Genomic DNA, 26,477 nt, shown 5'->3' with positions numbered 1-26,477 from the left:
CGGTCTGACGTATTACGATAAAACCCGCCCACCGCTGCCATCACCGAAAGGAGCCGAGAGTGCATCGGATTCGTCATCCTCAAGCAGGACTGCAGTTTTGCATTGGCCTCCGACACATACTGCGGCTGACGTGACAATGAGGCAACAAGTGTAACAGGCGAGTGACTAAATCGTCAGTGTCGACGCCCTGAGGGCCATGTGTTGTGCTCACGAGGCCGCCCGTCGCGACACCACAGGTGGTGGAGGCCAGGGCGGGAGGCTGCTCGTGCAGCTGGCACCGCGCAAAGTGAGGAGACCGAGTGCGAGGAAGAGTAGCTGTAATTTGAACTGAGCTATAAGATTAACAGTATTTATAACTGTTGGTGGAATTGAGGTTTTAAATCTAATAATTGTAATTCAGCAAGAGTTGTAAAAAGTAAACTAACTCATGTAAACAATATTCTCATGAGTAAATACACTCATCATATATATAAGGAAAAAAGTGCCCACCACCTCAGACAATTTGGTGGAAGACACTTAAAATCCCTCCTGACACTTACCTGACGGTGGTAAGGGTATACAATATACATATTAGCGACGTTTCACAGGAGGTTTAATACATTATGTTAGTATCTTAATGTAGTGACACGACTTGCCTGATGGGCGAGCCTCGCATAACCCTTAGCCAGGGGTAAAGTACCTCTTTGGCCGACTGGTAAAGGTAGCTCTCCGTTACGCTGGTCGCGGGTTCGATCCCAGCGCCAGCAAACCTTTCCTTGTCTGGATTAATTTCTCGTGTGTTTCGTTACACGGTTTGTCGTGTGGGAGTGTTGTGAAGAAAATTCTGGCATTTCATTAATACTAACTAACAGCTTACAGAATATTGAAAACTTCTGAAAAAAAACCGAAAAGTTTATAACAGCCATTGTATTCTGGCAGAGACACAGGTCAGTCAGGTGTCATGTTAGGTCTTGTTCATTAGGTTAGGTTAGAATTAAATAACACTAAACTTCCTACCGATCCGATCACACCTCGGACAATGTATTGCATCATCGTCACACGTTTGTTATTATGAGGTAACTATTCTTGCTATAAACAGAACATGGTCATTTGTAATATATATGACTACACTAAGGCCCACCTTGCTGTGTGCTGGATAACCATTACCAGTACTTGGCATTACTTACCAACTGACGCAGGGGCAGGTCGTGACATGCGAGGCAGGGCAGGGCAGGGGGTCAGGAGTGGACCTCCAGCATTGATAAGTCACCCATTCAGCGCACGGTTTCTGTAAAATAGCAGCATCCCCATAATAAAGAGCATCATATACTGACCAAAGCAGAAATAAGTAGTACCAAGGAATCAAGGTACAAATGGAATACGAGAAATTTTCAGAGTAAATTCTCAGACAGGGTTAGATTAGGTTAGTTTTCTTTTTATTGACCCGGCAGTAGCAGCAGGGATCATGTTTCGTAATGGTCCCTCTAAGCAAGAAAAATGAAAAAATCACCCCTCACACAGCTATGGGCTTGTGTAACCATCAACAGTGGTATGCATTTCTTACCAATGTATGCCGGGAGGTCATGACGCAGGGCAGGGCAGGTCATCTCAGGCATGGAAGAGTCAGTCATTTAGGGGTTTCTGGAAACTATAACCTTATAAATAATAGCAGGCATCATATATTTATCAGAAATGAACAGTCAGTGTCTCAAAATTGGTATGCAAAGCTAATATGCTACTAACTCCTACTCCCAAGGTTAGGTTAGAATTGTTTGAATCTTACAGTACAGGGATGCAAGTCAAGGGTATTTATAACAACACACCCACATAGCTATGGACTGGAATATCCATTAACAGCAGGCATTTCTTACCAATTTATGCCAGGGGCAGGCAGGCCAGGAAGGTGGGGCAGGGCAGGGCAGGTCAGGTCATCTCCGGCATGTAGTGGTTTCTGTAAAATACAAGGAATTACCAGACCTAAACCACTATTACACAAGCCCGCTACACACCACACAAAATGTCCACATATGCAAACTAACCGCCCCCCCTCCCAACCCAGCAGGGGCTTCGTGGTGCAGTGGTTAGCACCTCAGCTCACAAACGAGAGAGCCAGTTCAATTCCCGACAGCCTTCCACGCCCGTGCATACGTGGATACATGAGATTAGTGCAGGAAAGATGTATTTTAGCCGTGAAAACGAAAAAAATATGTTACGGGGTAGGTTACTGTCCCAGCCCGCCACGAAAAATATATATCCTTATTTTCTCAAAAAGGAAGACACTTAAGATCACGCCCGTACACCCACGTCAGCCTTCCACGCCCGTGCACACGTGGATATATGAGACCAGTGCAGGAAAGATGTATTTTAGCCGTGAAGACGAAAATTTTGTTACGAGGTGAATGTCAAACTGCCCCCGCCCGCTCCGCCCGCCGAGAACATTTGAGCTTGTTTTCTGCAATATTACATCATCTACGCTAACGCCAGTGTGGAAAGCCTTTCCCCATCGACAGTGAATGCGTGGGGCGTTGTGGCGACTCTTGCAAACGATAATTAGTGACACAACGTAAGAAAAACTGTCTGTACAGGGCTGGGCTCAGGTCAGCGGCCCCGATGACGCGGGTGTTAGAATCGCTCTAACAGGGGTAACTAACGCTGGCACACCTGACCTGGCACCTCACACACCTGCCAGCACACCTCTAAATTATGTTGTAATAGTCCACGCCCCAGTGGTCAGTATTTAGGCCACATTACCTGATATTGCACGAGGCAACTCAAGCCGTTCGTCCATAATTAAGCAAACGTTTGTGTTTTTCCAAGTCAATGAAAAAATGCATAAACGTCCTTATTCTACACGTACACCACTTCTTATACACCTCTGGACTACAACAGAATAGACAACAGAATACAATAAAATACAACAGAATACAACAACAAACAACGGAATAGAACATAATACATTAAAAAACCACAGCATACAACAAAAAAACAACGGAATAGACCATCATACCTTAAAATCCACCAGACTACACCAAAATACAACAAAAAACAACGGAATAGAACAGAATACATTAAAATACAACAGAATACAACAGAATAGAACAGAAAACAACAGAAAAAACAACAGAAAACAACGGGAAACAACAGAAAAACAACAGAAAACAGAAAAAACAACAGAAAACAAAAAACGACAGAAAAACAACAGACAACAAAAGAAAAACTACAACAACAGAAAACAACAGAAAACAGTAACACAACAGAAAACAATAGAAAAATAACAGAAAACAACAGGAAAACAACAGAAAACAAAAGAAAAACTACAAAAAACATTGGAAAACAACAACAGAAAAACAACAGGAAAACAATGTAAAACAACAGAAAACAACAGAAAACAAAACAGAAAAACAACAGGAAAACAATGTAAAACAACAGAAAACAAAACAGAAAAACAACCGAAAAAAGAAAACAACAGAAAAAAAGAAAACAACAGAAAAACAACAGAAAAAACAACAGAAAAAAGAAATACAACAGAATACAACAGAAAACAACAGAAACAACAGAATACAACAGAATACAACAGAAAAACAAAAGAAATACAACAGAATACAAAAAGAATACAACAGAATACAACAGAAAAAAGAATACAACAGAATACAACAGAATACAGAATAAGAATACAACAGAATACAACAGAATAAAAGATAATACAACAGAATACAACAGAATAAAGAGAAATACAACAGAATACAACAGAATAAAAAGATAATACAACAGAATACAACATAATAAAAGATAATACAACAGAATACAACAGAATACAACAGAATAAAAGAGAATACAACAGAATACAACAGAATAAAAGATAATACAACAGAATACAACAGAATAAGAGAATACAACAGAATACAACAGAATAAAAGAGAATACAACAGAATACAACAGAATAAAAGAGAATAAAACAGAATAAAGAGAATACAACAGAATACAACAGAATAAAGAAGAATACAACAGAATACAACAGAATAAAGAGAATACAACAGAATAAAGAATACAACAGAATACAACAGAATAAAAGAATACAACAGAATAAAGAATACAACAGAATAAAAGAGAATACAACAGAATAAAAGAGAATACAACAGAATACAACAGAATAAAAGAGAATACAACAGAATACAACAGAATAAAAGAGAATACAACAGAATAAAAGAGAATACAACAGAATACAAGAGAATACAACAGAATACAACAGAATAAAAGAGAATACAACAGAATACAACAGAATACAACAGAAAAGAGAATACAACAGAATAAAAGAGAATACAACAGAATACAACAGAATAAAAGAGAATACAACAGAATACAACAGAATAAAAGATAATACAACAGAATAAAAGAGAATACAACAGAATACAACAGAATAAAAGATAATACAACAGAATACAACAGAATAAAAGAGAATACAACAGAATACAACAGAATAAAAGAGAATACAACAGAATACAACAGAATAAAAGAGAATACAACAGAATACAACAGAATAAAAGAGAATACAACAGAATACAACAGAATACAACAGAATAAAAGATAATACAACAGAATAAAAGAGAATACAACAGAATAAAAGAGAATACAACAGAATACAACAGAATAAAAGAGAATACAACAGAATAAAAGATAATACAACAGAATACAACAGAATAAAAGATAATACAACAGAATACAACAGAATAAAAGATAATACAACAGAATACAACAGAATAAAAGAGAATACAACAGAATACAACAGAATAAAAGAGAATACAACAGAATAAAAGATAATACAACAGAATACAACAGAATAAAAGAATACAACAGAATACAACAGAATAAAAGATAATACAACAGAATACAACAGAATAAAAGAGAATACAACAGAATACAACAGAATAAAAGATAATACAACAGAATACAACAGAATACAACAGAATAAAAGATAATACAACAGAATACAACAGAATACAACAGAATAAAAGATAATACAACAGAATACAACAGAATAAAAGAGAATACAACAGAATAAAAGAGAATACAACAGAATACAACAGAATACAACAGAGAATACAACTTAATACAACATAATAAACTAGAATACAACAGAATACAACAGAATACAACAGAATAAAAGAGATTAAAACTGAATACAACACAATAAAGAGAATACAACAGAATACAACAGAATAAAAGAGAATACAACAGAATACAACAGAATAAAAGAATACAACAGAATAAAAGAGAATACAACAGAATACAACAGAATAAAGAGAATACAACAGAATACAACAGAATAAAAGAGAATACAACAGAATAAAAGAATACAACAGAATACAACAGAATAAAGAGAATACAACAGAATAAAAGACTACAACAGAATAGAACAGAATAAAACAGAATACAACAGAATACAACAGAATAAAGAGAATACAACAGAATACAACAGAATAAAAGAGAATACAACAGAATACAACAGAATAAAAGAGAATACAACAGAATACAACAGAATAAAGAATACAACAGAATACAACAGAATAAAGAGAATACAACAGAATACAACAGAATAAAAGAGAATACAACAGACTACAACAGAATAAAAATAGAATACAACAGAATACAACAGAATAAAGAGAATACAACAGAATACAACAGAATACAACAGAATACAACAGAATAAAAGATAATACGACAGAATACAACAGAATAAAAGATAATACAACAGAATACAACAGAATAAAAGAGAATACAACAGAATACAACAGAATAAAAGAATACAACAGAATACAACAGAATAAAAGAGAATACAACAGAATACAACAGAATAAAAGAATACAACAGAATACAACAGAATAAAAGAGAATACAAAAGAATACAACAGAATAAAAGATAATACAACAGAATACAACAGAAAAGAGAATACAACAGAATACAACAGAATAAAAGAGAATACAACAGAATACAACAGAATAAAAGAGAATACAACAGAATACAACAGAATAAAAGAGAAAACAACAGAGTACAACAGAATAAAAGTAATACAACAGAATAAAAGAGAATACAACAGAATACAAAAAGAATACAACAGAATACAACAGAATAAAAGAATACAACAGAATAAAAGAGAATACAACAGAATACAACAGAATAAAAGAATAATACAACAGAATACAACAGAATAAAAGAGAATACAACAGAATACAACAGAATAAAAGAGAATACAACAGAATACAACAGAATACAACAGAATAAAAAGAGAATACAACAGAATAAAGAGAATACAACAGAATACAACAGAATAAAGAGAATACAACAGAATACAACAGAATAAAGAGAATACAACAGAATACAACAGAATAAAAGAGAATACAACAGAATACAACAGAATAAAGAGAATACAACAGAATACAACAGAATAAAAGAATACAACAGAATAAAGAATACAACAGAATACAACAGAATAAAAGAGAATACAACAGAATACAACAGAATAAAGAGAATACAACAGAATACAACAGAATAAAACAGAATAAAAGAGAATACAACAGAATACAACAGAATAAAAGAATACAACAGAATACAACAGAATACAACAGAATAAAACAGAATACAACAGAATAAAAGAATAAAGAATACAACAGAATACAACAGAATAAAGAGAATACAACAGAATACAACAGAATAAAAGAGAATACAACAGAATACAACAGAATAAAGAGAATACAACAGAATACAACAGAATAAAAGAGAATACAACAGAATACAACAGAATAAAGAGAATACAACAGAATACAACAGAATACAGAATAAAAAGAATACAACAGAATACAACAGAATAAAAGAATACAACAGAATACAACAGAATAAAAGAATACAACAGAATACAACAGAATAAAAGAGAATGCAACAGAATACAACAGAATAAAAGAGAATACAACAGAATAAAAGAGAATACAACAGAATACAACAGAATAAAGGAGAATACAACAGAATACAACAGAATAAAGAAGAATACAACAGAATACAACAGAATACAACAGAATAAAAGAGAATACAACAGAATACAACAGAATAAAAGAGAATACAACAGAATACAACAGAATAAAAGAGAATACAACAGAATAAAAGAATACAACAGAATACAACAGAATAAAGACTACAACAGAATACAACAGAATAAAACAGAATAAAACAGAATACAACAGAATACAACAGAATACAACAGAATAAAAGATAATACAACAGAATACAACAGAATAAAAGAGAATACAACAGAATACAACAGAATACAACAGAATAAAGAATACAACAGAATACAACAGAATAAAACAGACTAAAAGAGAATACAACAGAATACAACAGAATAAAAGAGAATACAACAGAATACAACAGAATAAAAGAGAATACAACAGAATACAACAGAATAAGAGAATACAACAGAATACAACAGAATAAAAGAGAATACAACAGAATAAAAGAATACAACAGAATACAACAGAATAAAGAGAATACAACAGAATACAACAGAATAAAAGAGAATACAACAGAATACAACAGAATAAAAGAGAATACAACAGAATAAAAGAATACAACAGAATAAAAGAGAATACAACAGAATACAACAGAATAAAAGAATACAACAGAATACAAAGAGAATACAACAGAATAAAAGAGAATACAACAGAATACAACAGAATACAAGAGAATGCAACAGAATACAACAGAATACAAGAGAATACATAAGAATACAACAGAGTAAAAGAATAATACAACAGAATACAACAGAATAAAAGAATACAACAGAATAAAAGAGAATACAACAGAATACAACAGAATACAACAGAATACAACAGAATAAAAGAGAATACAACAGAATAAAGAATACAACAGAATACAACAGAATAAAGAATACAACAGAATAAAAGAGAATACAACAGAATACAACAGAATAAAAGAGAATACAACAGAATACAACAGAATACAACAGAATAAAAGAGAATACAACAGAATACAACAGAATAAAAGAGAATACAACAGAATACAACAGAATAAAAGAGAATACAACAGAATACAACAGAATACAACAGGATACAACAGAATAAAAGAGAATACAACAGAATACAACAGAATAAAAGAGAATACAACAGAATACAACAGAATAAAAGATAATACAACAGAATACAACAGAATAAAAGAGAATACAACAGAATACAACAGATTAAAAGAGAATACAACAGAATACAACAGAATAAAAGAGAATACAACAGAATAAAGAGAATACAACAGAATACAACAGAATAAAGAGAATACAACAGAATACAACAGAATACAACAGAATACAACAGAATACAACACAATACAACAGAATAAAGAGAATACAACAGAATAAAGAGAATACAACAGAATACAACAGAATAAAAGAATACAACAGAATACAACAGAATAAAAGAGAATACAACAGAATACAACAGAATAAAGAGAATACAACAGAATACAACAGAATAAAAGAGAATACAACAGAATAAAGAGAATACAACAGAATACAACAGAATAAAGAGAATACAACAGAACAACAGAATAAAGAGAATACAAAAGAATAAAAGAGAATACAACAGAATACAACAGAATAAAAGAGAATACAACAGAATAAAGAATACAACAGAATACAACAGAATACAACAGAATAAAGAGAATACAACAGAATAAAAGAGAATACAACAGAATACAACAGAATAAAAGAATACAACAGAATACAACAGAATAAAGAGAATACAACAGAATACAACAGAATAAAGAGAATACAACAGAATAAAGAATACAACAGAATACAACAGAATAAAAGAGAATACAACAGAATACAACAGAATACCAGATAATACAACATAATAAAACAGAATAACAGAGAATACAACATAATAAAAGATAATACAACAGAATACAACAGAATACAACAGAATACAAGAGAATACAACAGAATACAACAGAATACAACAGAATACAACAGAATCCAACAGAATACAACAGACTACAAGAGAATACAACAGACTACAACAGACGAAAAGAGAATACAACAGAATAAAGAATACAACAGAATACAACAGAATACAACAGAATACAACAGAATAAAGAGAATACAACAGAATAAAACAACAGAATACAACAGAGAATACAACAGAATAAAAGAGAATACAACAGAATAAGAGAATACAACAGAATACAACAGAATAAAAGATAATACAACAGAATACAACAGAATAAAAGAGAATACAACAGAATAAAAGATAATACAACAGAATACAACAGAATAAAAGAGAATACAACAGAATACAACAGAATAAAAGAGAATACAACAGAATACAACAGAAAAAAAGATAATACAACAGAATACAACAGAATAAAAGAGAATACAACAGAATACAACAGAATAAAAGAGAATACAACAGAATAAAAGATAATACAACAGAATACAACAGAATAAAAGAGAATACAACAGAATACAACAGAATAATAGAGAATACAACAGAATACAACAGAATACAAACGAATACCACAGAATACAAGAGAATACAACAGAATACAACAGAATACAACAGAATAAAAGATAATACAACAGAATACAACAGAATAAAAGAATACAACAGAATACAACATAATAAAACAGAATACAACAGAATAAAAGATAATACAACAGAATAAAAGATAATACAACAGAATACAACAGAATAAAAGAGAATACAACAGAATAAAAGAGAATACAACATAATACAACAGAATAAAAGATAATACAACAGAATACAACAGAATAAAAGAGAATACAAAAGAATAAAAGATAATACAACAGAATACAACAGAATACAACAGAATAAAAGAGAATACAACAGAATACAACAGAATAAAAGAGAATACAACAGAATAAAAGATAATACAACAGAATACAACAGAATAAAAGAGAATACAACAGAACACAATAGAATACAACAGAATAAAAGAGAATACAACAGAATACAACAGAAAAGAGAATACAACAGAATACAACAGAATAAAAGAGAATACAACAGAATACAACAGAATAAAAGAGAATACAACAGAATACAACAGAATAAAAGATAATACAACAGAATACAACAGAATAAAAGAGAATACAACAGAATACAACAGAATAAAAGAGAATACAACAGAATAAAAGATAATACAACAGAATACAACAGAATACAACAGAATAAAAGAGAATACAACAGAATACAACAGAATAAAAGATAATACAACAGAATACAACAGAATAAAAGAGAATACAACAGAATAAAAGAGAATACAACAGAATAAAAGAGAATACAACAGAATAAAAGAGAATACAACAGAATACAACAGAATAAAAGAGTCCAGCACATGATCAGGCCATGGTGAACTCATACCACGAGTCTAGCACATGATCGGGCCATGGTGAATCCATATCACGAGTCTAGTACATGATCAGGCCTTGGTGAATACATATCATGAGTCTAGCACATGATCAGGCCGTGGTAATTACGAATTACACCTACTCCCATTAGCCCCCCCCCATTACCGTTAACCCCCGCCCCTTTTAATTATCAGCACGCAATTTACTGACCCTATTTACCCCTTATTCGCCACCGAACATGACCTAATTACGATTTCCACCTACTCCCAATGGCCCCCCCCCCATTACCATTAACCCCCGCCTTTTTTAATTATCACCACGCAATTTACTGACCCCATTTACCCATCATTCGACACCGAACATGACCTATTTTCGAGTTTCACTTGCACCCATTGGGCCCCCCTCCATTACCATAAATCCCCGCACCCTTTAATTATCACCACGAAATTTACTGACCCCATTTACCCATTACTCGACACCGAACATGACCTAATTATGAATTCCACATACTCCCATTAGCCCCCATTACCATTAACCCCGCCCTTTAATTATCACCACGCAATTTACTGTCCCCATCTACCCATTATTAGACACCTCACATGACCAAATTGCGAATTCCACCTACTCCATTAGCCCCTCCATTACTATCAACCTGCCCCTCTGATTATCACCATGCAATTTACTGACCCCATTAACAGTATTTGACACCTCACATGACCCATTTCGAGTTCACGTACTCCATTAGCCCCCTCCATTAACATTAGCCCCACCTTTAATTATCACCACGCAATTTACTGACCCCATTTACACATTAGTCGACACCGAACATGACCAAATTACAATTCCACCTACTCAATGAGCCCCCATTACCATTAACCCCGCCCTTTAATTATCACCACGCAAAATAATGACCCCATATACCCAAAATTAGACACCCAACAAGACCAAATTAACAATTCCAACTACACCCAATGGCACCCCCATTACCATTCACCCCGCCCCTCTGATTATCACCACGCAATTTACTGACCCCATTTACAGTATTTGACACCTCACATGACCTATTTTCGAGTTTCACCTACTCATTAGCCCCCAATTACCATTAACCCCGCCCTTTAATTATCACCACGCAATTTACTGACCCCATTATTCAGTATTTGACACCTCACATGATCCATTTTCGAGTTTCACCTACACCCATTAGCCCCCTCCATTACCGTTAGCCCCGCCCCTTTAATTAGCACCACGCAATTTACTGACCCCATTTACCCATTCTTCGACATCGAACATGACCTAATTACGAATTCCAACTACTCCCATTAGCATTCCACGCCCGTGCACGTGGGTACATGAGACTAGTGCAGGAAAGATCTATTTTAGCCGTGAAAACGAAAACTATGTTACGGGCTAAGTATCTGCCCCAAGCCCGCCATGAAAAATATATATCATATTTTCTCACAAAGGAAGACACTTAAGATCACGCCCGTACGCCCACGTCAGGGGCTTCCACATGCCGGGCAAGCCATCCATCACGGACATCAGATCGTGGTATGGCTTCATAAACCAACTCGCCTTCCTCGCCACCGCGCCGATCATGAACGCCTTCCGGGAGTTACTGAAGAAACCAACCGGAAGACACGTGTACTGGGACGACCAGCTTCAGTAGAAATTCCGCCAAGCCAGGACACTATATGCCAGCTGGCCAAGGACGGTCTGACGTATTACGATAAAACCCGCCCACCGCTGCCATCACCGACTGGAGCCGAGAGGGCATCGGATTCGTCATCCTCCAGCAGTACTGCAGATGTGCATCGGCCTCCGCCCACTTCGGCTGCTGACTTGACACTGAGGCAACAAGTCTAACAGGCGTGTGACTCTATCGGCAGTGTCGACGCCCTGAGGGCCATGTGTTGTGCTCACAGGCCGCCCGTCGCGACACCACAGGTGGTGGAGGCCAGGGCAGGAGGCTGCTCGTGCGGCTGGCACCGCGCAAAGTGAGGAGACCGAGTGCGAGGAAGAGTAGCTGTAATTTGAACTGAGCTATAAGATTAACCGTATTTATAACTGTTGGTGGAATTGAGGTTTTAAATCTAATAATTGTAATTCAGCTTAGAGTTGTAAAAAGTAAACTAACTCATGTAAACAATATTCTCATGAGTAAATACACTCATCATATATATAAGGAAAAAGTGCCCACCACCTCAGACAATTTGGTGGAAGACACTTAAAATCCCTCCTGACACTTACCTGACGGTGGTAAGGGTATACAATATACATATTAGCGACGTTTCACAGGAGGTTTAATACATTATGTTAGTATCTTAATGTAGTGACGACTTGCCTGATGGGCGAGCCTCGCATAACCCACTTAGCCAGGGGTTAAGTACCTCTTTGGCCGACTGGTAAAGGTAGCTCTCCGTTACGCTGGTCGCGGGTTCGATCCCAGCGCCAGCAAACCTTTCCTTGTCTGGATTAATTTCTCGTGTGTTTCGTTACACGGTTTGTCGTGTGGGAGTGTTGTGAAGAAAATTCTGGCATTTCATTAATACTAACTAACAGCTTACAGAATATTGAAAACTTCTGAAAAAAAAAAAAGTTTTATAACAGCCATTGTATTCTGGCAGAGACACAGGTCAGTCAGGTGTCATGTTAGGTCATGTTCATTAGGTTAGGTTAGAATTAAATAACACTAAAATTCCTAGCTATCCGATCACACCTCGGACAATGTATTGCATCAGCGGAACACGTTAGGATTTATGAGGTAATAATTCTTGCTTTACACAGAACCAGCTCATGGGTAATTTATATGACAACAATAATGCCCACCTAGGTGTGTGCTGGATAACCATTAACAGTACTATGCATTACTTACCAACTGAGGCAGGGGCAGGTCGTGACATGCGAGGCAGGGCAGGGCAGGGGTCAGGAGTGGACCTCCAGCATTGAAAAGTCACCCATTCAGCGCACGGTTTCTGTAAAATAGCAGCATCCCCATAATAAAGAGCATCATATACTGACCAAAGCAGAAATAAGTAGTACCAAGGAATCAAGGTACAAATGGAATACGAGAAATTTTCAGAGTAAATTCTCAGACAGGGTTAGATTAGGTTAGTTTTCTTTTTTATTGACCCGGCAGTAGCAGCGAGGGATCATGTTTCGTAATGGTCCCTCTAAGCAAGAAAAATGAAAAAATCACCCTCACACAGCTATGGGCTTGTGTAACCATCAACAGTGGTATGCATTTCTTACCAATGTATGCCGGGAGGTCATGACGCAGGGCAGGGCAGGTCATCTCAGGCATTGAAGAGTCGGTCATTTAGGGGTTTCTGGAAACTATAACCTTATAAATAATAGCAGGCATCATATATTTATCAGAAATGAACAGTCAGTGTCTCAAAATTGGTATGCAAAGCTAATATGCTACCTAACTCCTACTCCCAAGGTTAGGTTAGAATTGTTTTGAATATTAAAGTACAGGGATGAAAGTCAAGGGTATTTATAACAACACACCACATAGCTATGGACTGGAATATCCATTAACAGCAGGCATTTCTTACCAATTTATGCCAGGGGCAGGCAGGCCAGGAAGGTGGGGCAGGGCAGGGCAGGTCAGGTCATCTCCGGCATGTAGTGGTTTCTGTAAAATACAAGGAATTACCAGACCTAAACCACTATTACAAGCCACTACACCACAAAAATGTCCACATATGCAAACTAACCGCCCCCTCCCAACCCAGCAGGGGCTTCGTGGTGCAGTGGTTAGCACCTCGGCTCACAAACAGAGAGCCAGGTTCAATTCCCGACAGCCTTCCACGCCCGTGCAAACGTGGATTCATGCGCTTACTGCAGGAAAGATGTATTTTAGCCGTGAAAAAGAAAAAAATATGTTACGGGCTAGGTTACTGTCCCAGCCCGCCACGAAAAATATATATCCTTATTTTCTCAAAAAGGAAGACACTTAAGATCACGCCCGTACACCCACGTCAGCCTTCCACGCCCGTGCACACGTGGATATATGAGACCAGTGCAGGAAAGATGTATTTTAGCCGTGAAGACGAAAATTTTGTTACGAGGTGAATGTCAAACTGCCCCGCCCCGCCCCGCTCCGCCCGCCGAGAACATTTGAGCTTGTTTTCTGCAATATTACATCATCTACGCTAACGCCAGTGTAGGAAAGCCTTTCCCCATCGACAGTGAATGCGTGGGGCGTTGTGGCGACTCTTGCAAACGACAATTAGTGACACAACGTAAGAAAAACTGTCTGTACGGGGCTGGGCTCAGGTCCGGCGGGCCCCGATGACGCGGGTGTTAGAATCGCTCCTAACGGGGTAACTAACGCTGGCACACCTGACCTGGCACCTCACACACCTGCCGGCACACCTCTAAATTATGTTGTAATAGTCCACGCCCCCCAGTGGGCAGTATTTGGGCCACATTACCTGATATTGCACGAGGCAACTCTAAGCCGTTCGTTCATAATTAAGCAAACGTTTGTGTTTTTTCCAAGTCAATGATAAAAATGCATAAACGTCCCTTATTTCTAAACGAACACTAATTCTGATGACACCACTGGAATACAACAGAATACATTAAAATACAACAGAATACAACAAAAAACAACGGAATAGAACATAATACATTAAAATACAACAGAATACAACAAAAAACAACGGAATAGAACATAATACATTAAAATACAACAGAATACAACAAAAAACAACGGAATAGAACATAATACATTAAAATACAACAGAATACAACAGAATAGAACAGAAAACAGCAGGAAACAACAGAAAACAACAGAAAAAACGGGAAACAACAGAAAAACAACAAGAAACAACAGGAAACAACAGAAAAACAACGGAATAGAACAGAATACATTAAAATACAACAGAATAGAACAGAAAACAACAGGAAACAACAGGAAACAACAGAGAACAACAGAAAAAACAACAACAACTGGAAACAACAGAAAAACAAAAAGAATCAACAGGAAACAAAAGAATACCAACAGGAAACTAAAGAAAAACAACCGGAAACAACAGAAAACAAAAGAACAGAAAACAACAGAAAAACAACAGAAAACATTGAAAACAACAGAAAAACAACAGAAAAATAACGAAAAACAACAGAAAAACAACAGAAAATAACGGAAAACAACAGAAAAACAACAGAAAAGATTGAAAACAACAGAAAAACAACAGAAAAATAACGGAAAACAACAGAAAAACAACAGAAAGCAAAAGAAAAAACAACACAAAACAAAAGAAAACAGAAAAACAGAAAAACAACAGAAAAACAACATAAAACAAAGAAAACAACAGAAAACAACAGAAAACAAAAAACAACAGAAAACAACAGAAAAACAAAGAGAATACAACAGAATACAACAGAATAAAAAGAGAATACAACAGAATAAAAGATAATACAACAGAATACAACAGAATAAAGAGAATACAACAGAAAAAAAGATAATACAACAGAATATAACAGAATAAAAGAGAATACAACAGAATACAACAGAATAAAAGAGAATACAACAGAATACAACAGAATAAAGAGAATACAACAGAATACAACAGAAAAAGAGAATACAACAGAATACAACAGAATACAACAGAATAAAAGATAATACAACAGAATACAACAGAATAAAAGATAATACAACAGAATACAACAGAATAAAGAGAATACAACAGAATACAACAGAATAAAGAGAATACAACAGAATACAACAGAATAAAAGATAATACAACAGAATACAACAGAATACAACAGAATAAAAGAATACAACAGAATACAACAGAATAAAAGATAATACAACAGAATACAACAGAATAAAGAGAATACAACAGAATACAACAGAATAAAAAGAATACAACAGAATACAACAGAATAAAGAGAATACAACAGAATAAAAGAATACAACAGAATACAACAGAATAAAAGAATACAACAGAATACAACAGAATAAAAGAGAATACAACAGAATAAAGAGAATACAACAGAATACAACAGAATAAAAGAGAATACAACAGAATAAAAGAGAATACAACAGAATAAAAGAATACAACAGAATAAAAGAGAATACAACAGAATACAACAGAATAAAGAGAATACAACAGAATACAACAGAATAAAAGAGAATACAACAGAATAAAGAGAATACAACAGAATAAAAGAGAATACAACAGAATACAACAGAATAAAAGATAATACAACAGAATACAACAGAATACAACAGAATAAAGAGAATACAACAGAATAAAGAGAATACAACAGAATACAACAGAATAAAAGAGAATACAACAGAATACAACAGAATAAAAAGATAATACAACAGAATACAACAGAATAAAAGAGAATACAACAGAATACAACAGAATAAAGATAATACAACAGAATACAACAGAATAAAGAGAATACAACAGAATACAACAGAATAAAGAGAATACAACAGAATACAACAGAATAAAAGAGAATACAACAGAATACAACAGAATAAAAGAATATAACAGAATACAACAGAATACAACAGAATAAAGAATAAAACAGAATACAACAGAATAAAGAGAATACAACAGAATACAACAGAATAAAAGAGAATACAACAGAATACAACAGAATAAAACAGAATACAACAGAATACAACAGAATAAAACATAATACAACAGAATACAACAGAATAAAAGAATACAACAGAATACAACAGAATAAAAGATAATACAACAGAATACAACAGAATAAAACTTGAATACAACAGAATACAACAGAATAAAAGAGAATACAACAGAATACAACAGAATAAAAGATAATACAACAGAATACAACAGAATAAAAGATAATACAACAGAATAAAACAGAATAAAAGATAATACAACAGAATACAACAGAATAAAAGATAATACAACAGAATACAACAGAATAAAAGAATAAGAATACAACAACAGAATAAAAGAATACAACAGAATAAAAGATAATACAACAGAATACAACAGAATAAAAGAGAATACAACAGAATACAACAGAATACAACAGAATAAAAGAGAATACAACAGAATACAACAGAATAAAAGAGAATACAACAGAATACAACAGAATAAAAGATAATACAACAGAATACAACAGAATAAAGACAACAGAATACAACAGAATAAAAGAATACAACAGAATACAACAGAATAAAGAGAATACAACAGAATACAACAGAATAAAAGAGAATACAACAGAATACAACAGAATAATAGAGAATTCAACAGATTACATCAGAATAAAAGAGAATACAACAGAATACAACAGAATAAAAGAGAATACAACAGAATAAAAGAGAATACAACAAAATAAAATACAACAGAATACAACAGAATAAAAGAGAATACAACAGAATACAACAGAATAAAAGAGAATACAACAGAATACAACAGAATAAACAGAATACAACAGAATAAAAAGAGAATACAACAGAATACAACAGAATAAAGAATACAACAGAATACAACAGAATACAACAGAATAAAGAGAATACAACAGAATACAACAGAATAAAAGAGAATACAACAGAATACAACAGAATAAAAGAGAATACAACAGAATACAACAGAATAAAGAGAATACAACAGAATACAACAGAATAAAAGAGAATACAACAGAATACAACAGAATAAAAGAGAATAAACAGAATACAACAGAATACAACAGAATAAAAGATAATACAACAGAATACAACAGAATAAAAGATAATACAACAGAATACAACAGAATAAAAGAGAATACAACAGAATACAACAGAATAAAAGAGAATACACCAGAATACAGCAGAATAAAAGAATACAACAGAATACAACAGAATACAACAGAATAAAGAGAATACAACAGAATACAACAGAATAAAAGAGAATACAACAGAATACAAAAGAATACAACAGAATAAAAGAGAATACAACAGAATACAACAGAATAAAAGAGAATACAACAGAATACAACAGAATAAAAGATAATACAACAGAATACAACAGAATAAAAAGAGAATACAACAGAATACAACAGAATAAAAGAATACAACAGAATACAACAGAATAAAGAGAATACAACAGAATAAAAGAGAATACAACAGAATACAACAGAATAAAAGAGAATACAACAGAATACAACAGAATAAAAGAGAATACAACAGAATACAACAAAATAAAAGAGAATACAACAGAATACAACAGAATAAAAGATAATACAACAGAATACAACAGAGTAAAAGAGAATACAACAGAATACAACAGAATAAAGAGAATACAACAGAATACAACAGAATAAAAGAGAATACAACAGAATACAACAGAATAAAAGAATACAACAGAATAAAAGAATATACAACAGAATAAAGAATACAACAGAATACAACAGAATAAAGAAGAATACAACAGAATAAAGAGAATACAACAGAATACAACAGAATACAACAGAATAAAAGATAATACAACAGAATACAACAGAATAAAAGAGAATACAACAGAATACAACAGAATAAAAGAGAATACAACAGAATACAACAGAATAAAAGAGAATACAACAGAATAAAAGAGAATAAAAGAGAATACAACAGAACACAACAGAATAAAAGAGAATACAACAGAATACAACAGAATAAAAGAGAATACAACAGAATACAACAGAATACGACAGAATACAACAGAATAAAAGAGAATACAACAGAATACAACAGAATACAACAGAATAAAAGAATACAACAGAATACAACAGAATAAAAGAGAATACAACAGAATACAACAGAATAAAAGAGAATACAACAGAATACAACAGAATAAACGAGAATACAACAGAATAAAAGAGAATACAACAGAATACAACAGAATAAGAGAATACAACAGAATACAACAGAATAAAAGAATACAACAGAATACAACAGAATAAAAGAATACAACAGAATACAACAGAATAAAAGAGAATACAACAGAATACAACAGAATAAAGAGAATACAACAGAATAAAACAGAATAAAACAGAATAAAACAGAATACAACAGAATAAAACATAATAAAAGAATACAACAGAATACAACAGAATAAAAGAGAATACAACAGAATACAACAGAATAAAGAGAATACAACAGAATACAACAGAATAAAGAGAATACAACAGAATACAACAGAATAAAAGAGAATACAACAGAATACAGAATAAAGAGAATACAACAGAATACAACAGAATACAACAGAATAAAAGAATACAACAGAATACAACAGAATAAAGAGAATACAACAGAATACAACAGAATAAAAGAGAATACAACAGAATACAACAGAATAAAGAGAATACAACAGAATACAACAGAATAAAAGAGAATACAACAGAATACAACAGAATAAAAGAATACAACAGAATACAACAGAATACAACAGAATACAACAGAATAAAAGAGAATACAACAGAATACAACAGAATAAAAGATAATACAACAGAATACAACAGAATAAAAGAGAATACAACAGAATAAAAGAGAATACAACATAATAAAAGAGAATACAAGATAATACAACAGAATACAACAGAATAAAAGATAATACAACAGAATACAACAGAATAAAATAATACAACAGAATAAAATATAATACAACAGAATACAACAGACTAAAAGAGAATACAAACGAATACAACAGAATAAAGAGAATACAACAGAATAAAGAGAATACAACAGAATACAACAGAATAAAAGAGAATACAACAGAATACAACAGAATAAAAAGAATACAACAGAATACAACAGAATAAAAGAGAATACAACAGAATAAAAGAGAATACAACAGAGTCCAGCACATGATCTGGCCGTGGTGAATCCATATCACGAGTCTAGTACATGATCAGGCCTTGGTGAATACATATCATGAGTCTAGCACATGATCAGGCCGTGGTAATTACGAATTACACCTACTCCATTAGCCCCCATTACCGTTAACCCCCTTTTAATTATCAGCACGCAATTTACTGACCCTATTTACCTTATTCGTCACCGAACATGACCTAATTACAATTCCACCTACTCAATGGCCCCCATTACCATTAACCCCCGCCTTTTAATTATCACCACGCAATTTACTGACCCATTTACCCATCATTCGACACCGAACATGACCTATTTTCGAGTTTCACTTGCACCCATTGGGCCCCTCCATTACCATAAATCCCCGCCCCCTTTAATTATCACCACGCAATTTAATGACCCCATTACCCATTACTCGACACCGAACATGACCTAATTATGAATTCCACATACTCCCATTAGCCCCCCATTACCATTAACCCCGCCCTTTAATTATCACCACGCAATTTACTGTCCCCATCTACCCATTATTCGACACCGAACATGACAAATTGCGAATTCCACCTACTCCCATTAGCCCCTCCATTACTATCAGCCCTGCCCCTCTGATTATCACCATGCAATTACTGACCCCATTAACAGTATTTGACACCTCACATGACCCATTTCGAGTTTCACGTACTCCATTAGCCCCACCCCTTTAATTATCACCATGCAATTTACTGACCCCATTTACCCATAATTCGACACTAAACATGACCAAATTACGAATTCCACCTACGCCCAATGACCCCCATTACCATTAACCCCGCCCTTTAATTATCACCACGCAATTTACTGACCCCATTTACCCATTATTCGACACCGAACATGAACAAATTACGAATTCACCTACACCCAATGGCACCCCATTACCATTCACCCCCGCCCCCTCTGATTATCACCACGCAATTTACTGATTTGCCAATTTGACACCTCACATGACCTATTTCAAGTTTCATCTACTCCCATTAGCCCCTCCCCAGTACCATTAACCCCACCCTTTAATTATCACCACAATTTATTATTTACCCATTATTCGACACCGAACATCACCTAATTACGAAATCACCTACTCCCATTAGCCCCACCCCGTTACCACCAACCCCGCCCCTCTCATTATCACCACGCAATTTAATGACATTAACCCAGTATTTGACACCTCACATGATCCATTTCGAGTTTCACCTACACCATTAGCCCCATTACCATTAACCCCGCCCTCTCATTATCACCACGCAATTTACTGACCCCATTATTCAGTATTTGACACCTCACATGATCCATTTTCGGTTTCACCTACACCATTAGCCCCCTCCATTACCGTTAGCCCTGCCCCTTTAATTATCACCACGCAATTTACTGACCCCATTTACCCATGATTCGACATCGAACATGACCTGATTACAATTCCACCTACTCCCATTAGCCTTCACGCCCGTGCACGTGGGTACATGAGACTAGTGCAGGAAAGATCTATTTTAGCCGTGAAAACGAAAACTATGTTACGGGCTAAGTATCTGCCCCAAACCCGCCATGAAAAATATATCCTTATTTTCTCACAAAGGAAGACACTTAAGATCACGCCCGTACGCCCGTCAGCCTTCCCGTCAGGGGCTTCCACATGCCGGGCAAGCCATCCATCACGGACATCAGATCGTGGTATGGCCCGTAAACCAGCTCGCCCCCTTCCTCGCCACCGCGCCGATCATGAACGCCTTCCGGGAGTTACTGAAGAAACCAACCGGAAGACACGTGTACTGGGACGACCAACTTCAGTAGAAATTCCGCCAAGCCCAGGACACTATGCCAGCTGGCCAGGACGGTCTGGCGTATACGATAAAACCCGCCCGCCCGCTGCCATCACCGACTGGAGCCGAGAGGGCATCGGATTCGTCATCCTCAGCAGTACTGCAGTTGTGCATCGGCCTCCGCCCCATACTGCTGTAAGGGCAGGTGGCACCTGGCCCTGCGGCAGCGGCACCTCACCACCGCCGAGGCTGGATACGCAGCTGTGGAAGGGAGGCTCTGGCGGTGGCGTGGTACCTCAAAAACGAGGTTGTTCCTGCTGGGATGCCTAAACCTCACCATCGTGACCGACCACCGCCCCTTGCAAGCTCCTGGGAGACAGCTCTGACGAGCGTTGTCAACCCCAGGCTCTTCAGGCTCAAGGAACGAACACTACAGTTCCGATTCCAAATCAAATACCTCCTGGGAAGACAACACCGCCGCCGACTTTCTGTCCCGCTACCAGCTCTCAGGGCACCCCGACAACAGCGGACCTCGACTCGGACGAGGATATCATCAGGGCAGTCGCCGCCGCAGTCACAACCTGCACCGATCGGGAGGGACGCGTGGTGGACGAAGAGGAGGTCAAGCGGAAGGCCGCCGACGACCCAACGTACCAGATGTTAGTCGCCAGGGTCATGGCGGGTGACTGGCACCAGCATAAAAGCACAAGTGGCATCCTGCGTCCCTTCTATGGGGCGAGGACAGGCTAGCAGTGATGCACGACGTGGTGACATACATGTTTGACCAGGGTACGTGCCTCGTCATCCCGAAGCTCTCCGACAGCAGGTAGCAGCAAACCTACCGCCAGCCACCGGGCCTCGGTTCCATGCTGCGGAGGGCGAGGCAGTGTGTATACTGGCCAGGGATTGAGGGGACCTGCGCACCACCGCTCCGCATGCTGAATCACGAAACACCCCCATCGCAGCCGCAGAAACACTGGCGATGACGCCGCCTGGTACCCGTTCCAGCAGACGGTGGCCGACATGTTCCAGCACGAAGGACACATGTACATGGCCTACGCCGACAGGCTTGCCAGCTGGCTGAAATAGCTCACTTCCACACGAACACACACGCCTGCGTTTCCTTAGCCGGACATCTTACACTCACCAAGAAGCAGCAGACTGTCACCAGCCAGTCAGGGCAGGAGAGCCTTCTTGAGGAAGTGTCAGGCAGTGCCACCGCTCTGAAAAACCAACATTACAATGAGTGGATGAGCCCAGAACACTGCTGCTGCCAGACTGACAACACAGTGCAGCCAGCACACTACACGTGCTGCTATAAGCCACCTCAGGAGGAGGAGGAGGAGGTGGAGGACTGGTTCACAGAGCCATCACATTCTTCTTCAAACAACAAAACTGTTTCCTCAAAACTTTTCTTACAAATTTCTGGTTCTTATAATTCCAATCTAACACTGACAGGTGTAGCCAGAACACTCTTCTGACGACAAGGAAAAAAGCTGCATGTCCCGGCCCCTGACCTGACCTGACCTGACCAAAGAAAAAGCCACCAAAAGCTGTCCACTCACTTCCTTCCTTTCTCTCTTCTTTCCTTCGTCTGGACACTCTGTTGACAGGAAAACAGTTAGGAAGAAAAATAAAAAGAAAATAAGAGTCAACACAACACACACACACACACACACACACACACAGAAGAGGAAGGCTGTGAAAGGCAGGCAGGCACTTGTGGTGCCCGCAGAACTACATCTACCAACACAGATGCAGTAACACCTCCTGACCCAGTACAGGCACCACAAATAAACAAAAGAAGAAAGAAAGCGATGATGAACAGTAGAATTCATCTAATAACAAGAACAATTTGAAGAACACAGCACAGCGAGGCGACAGTGTGAAGAACAAACCATTATGGAAACACACAGGAAGTAAAAGGGCGTCTCAGGCCACCACATAGCTCTGGAAACCACACTTCACCCAACGACAGCACTATGCTAAGGACGAGAATCATATAAGCAAGCCATGTAGACTACTTGAATATTCACTCTATGTACTTATGAGGATGTGACCACATCATAAGTGCACCCTCAGTGCCTTATGTGTAAAGTCAATGGTTATGACGCAGTAACGACGTATAGTGACGTAGGCAACCGCCCATATAAGGGGTTCCTGTTGGATGTACAGATGTTTCTGCCTGCGCCCGCACCCGCGAGAACCTCTGTCAGTTGACTCACTCAGTAAACAGGAGCACACGCCCTGCATTTCCTTAGCCAGACATCTTACATGGCACAGTGAACGGAAGTCTGGACCTACTACAACCACTCCTCCCCGGCCGTCACAGCCTCCGCTCCAGAAAGTGCAGGCTGGAGATGTCGCCAACCACCTTTAAGTCACGGAGGAGGTCCATGGAGTCTGGCTGCTTCTGTGCAGGTGGCTGCCACAGGAGGCAGTGCAACACATCAGGCTCAATGCGTCCCTGCCTGCAGTGGACCCTGGACTGCACCTTCACTATGGACCGGTGGAGCACCTGACTCCACCCGGCCTTGGACGCCATCAGCAAGCTTGTCCTGGCCATATACACAGGCAGTGCAGTGGGCAGAGTTCTTTGGAGCGAGGCAGGAGCAGGAGTGTGTCAGTGAGTACATAACCAAGTGCCTGAAAGCGACAGACTGTGCCTTTAAGTGCCAACAGCGTAGCACAGATTTGTCAGTGCTTGTCGCTTAGAAAGTTAATGGGAGTCCTCCGTGACGTGACACTGAGGCAACAAGTGTACCAGGCGTGTGACTCAATCGGCAGTGTCGACGCCCTGAGGGCCATGTGTTGTGCTCAAGGCCGCCGTCATGAAACCACAGGTGGTGGAGGCCAGGGCGGGAGGCTGCTCGTGCGGCTGGCACCGCGCAAAGCGAGGAGACCGAGTGCAGGAAGAGTAGCTGTAATTTGAACTGAGCTATAAGATTAACAGTATTTATAACTGTTGGTGGAATTGAGGTTTTAAATCTAATAATTGTAATTCAACTTAAGAGTTGTAAAAAGTAAACTAACACATGTAAACAATATACTCATGAGTAAATAAACTAATCATATATATAATGAAAAAGTGCCTACCACCTCAGACAATTTGGTGGAAGACATAAAATCCCTCTGACACTTACCCTGACGGTGGTAAGGGTATACAATATACATATTAGCGACGTTTCACAGGAGGTTTAATACATTATGTTAGTATCTTAATGTAGTGACGACTTGCCTGATGGGCGAGCCTCGCATAACCCTTAGCCAGGGGTACCTCTTTGGCCGACTGGTAAAGGTAGCTCTCCCGTTACGCTGGTCATGAGTTCGATCCCCAACCAGCAAACCTTTAATTGTGTGGTTTTATTTCTAGTGTGTTTCGTTACTCGGGTTTTGTCGTGTGGGAGTGTTGTGAAGAGAAAATTCTGGCATTTCTTTAATACTAACTAACAGCTTACAGAATTTTGAAAACTTCTGAAAAAAAAACCGAAAAATTTATAACAGCCATTGTATTCTGGCAGAGACACAGGTCAGTCAGGTGTCATGTTGGGTCTTGTTCATTAGGTTGGGTTAAATTAATTAACACTAAACTTCCTGTGATCGATCACACCTCGGACAATGTATTGCATCAGCGGCACGTTAGGTTTTATGAGGTAATAATTCTTGCTTTAAACAGAACCAGCTCATGGGTAATATATGACAACAATAATGCCCACCTAGCTGTGTGCTGGATAACCATTAACAGTACTATGCATTACTTACCAACTGACGCAGGGGCAGGTCGTGACATGCGAGGCAGGGGCAGGGCGAGAGGTCAGGAGTGGACCTCCAGCATTGAAAAGTCACCCATTCAGCGCACGGTTTCTGTAAAATAGCAGCATCCCCATAATAAAGAGCATCATAAACTGACCAAAGCAGAAATAAGTAGTACCAAGGAATCAAGGAACAAATGGAATAATAGAAATTTTCAGACTAAATTCTCAGACGGGGGTAGATTAGGTTAGTTTTCTTTTTATTGACCGGCGGTAGCAGCGAGGATCATGTTTTCGTAATGGTCCCTCTAAGCAGAAAAATGAAAAATCACCCCTCACACAGCTATGGGCTTGTGTAACCATCAACAGTGGTATGCATTTCTTACCAATGTATGCCGGGAGGTCATGACGCAGGGCAGGGCAGGTCATCTCAGTAATGGAAGAGTCGGTCATTTAGGGGTTTCTGGAAACTATAACCTTATAAATAATAGCAGGCATCATATATTTATCAGAAATGAACAGTCAGTGTCTCAAAATTGGTATGCAAAGCTAATATGCTACTAACTCCTACTCCCAAGGTTAGGTTAAATTGTTTTGAATCTTACAGTACAGGGATGCAAGTCAAGGGTATTTATAACAACACACCCACATAGCTATGGACTGGAATATCCATTAACAACAGGCATTTCTTACCAATT

At 37.1% G+C, this 26,477-nt stretch overlaps 1 protein-coding gene across 9 annotated transcripts in view; it reads right to left on the bottom strand.

Annotated features, from left to right (window-relative positions):
- The window catches only part of LOC126991140 (sushi, von Willebrand factor type A, EGF and pentraxin domain-containing protein 1-like), a 189,801-nt gene extending 163,612 nt beyond the window's left edge, over nucleotides 1-26,189 (bottom strand). For 2 of the 9 annotated variants that reach the window (XM_050849886.1, XM_050849902.1), the window contains exon 1: nucleotides 26,166-26,189. In XM_050849886.1, the coding sequence (XP_050705843.1) occupies nucleotides 26,166-26,186 (21 nt within the window). In that variant the 5' untranslated portion in view covers nucleotides 26,187-26,189. Of the gene's footprint in view, nucleotides 1-1,166; nucleotides 1,196-1,543; nucleotides 1,568-13,654; nucleotides 13,737-25,789; nucleotides 25,819-26,165 lie in introns of those variants that run through there. The other 7 variants (XM_050849885.1, XM_050849901.1, XM_050849887.1 and 4 more) reach the window with 5 other exon arrangements.
- Nucleotides 26,190-26,477: the final 288 nt, after the last annotated feature.

This window comes from Eriocheir sinensis, unplaced genomic scaffold (genome assembly GCF_024679095.1).
Source record: "Eriocheir sinensis breed Jianghai 21 unplaced genomic scaffold, ASM2467909v1 Scaffold246, whole genome shotgun sequence".
In the NCBI taxonomy this organism is placed as follows: Eukaryota; Metazoa; Arthropoda; class Malacostraca; order Decapoda; family Varunidae; genus Eriocheir; species Eriocheir sinensis.
Note: the sequence above shows the minus strand (reverse complement) of the source record. Positions and strands in the feature narration are given on the sequence as shown.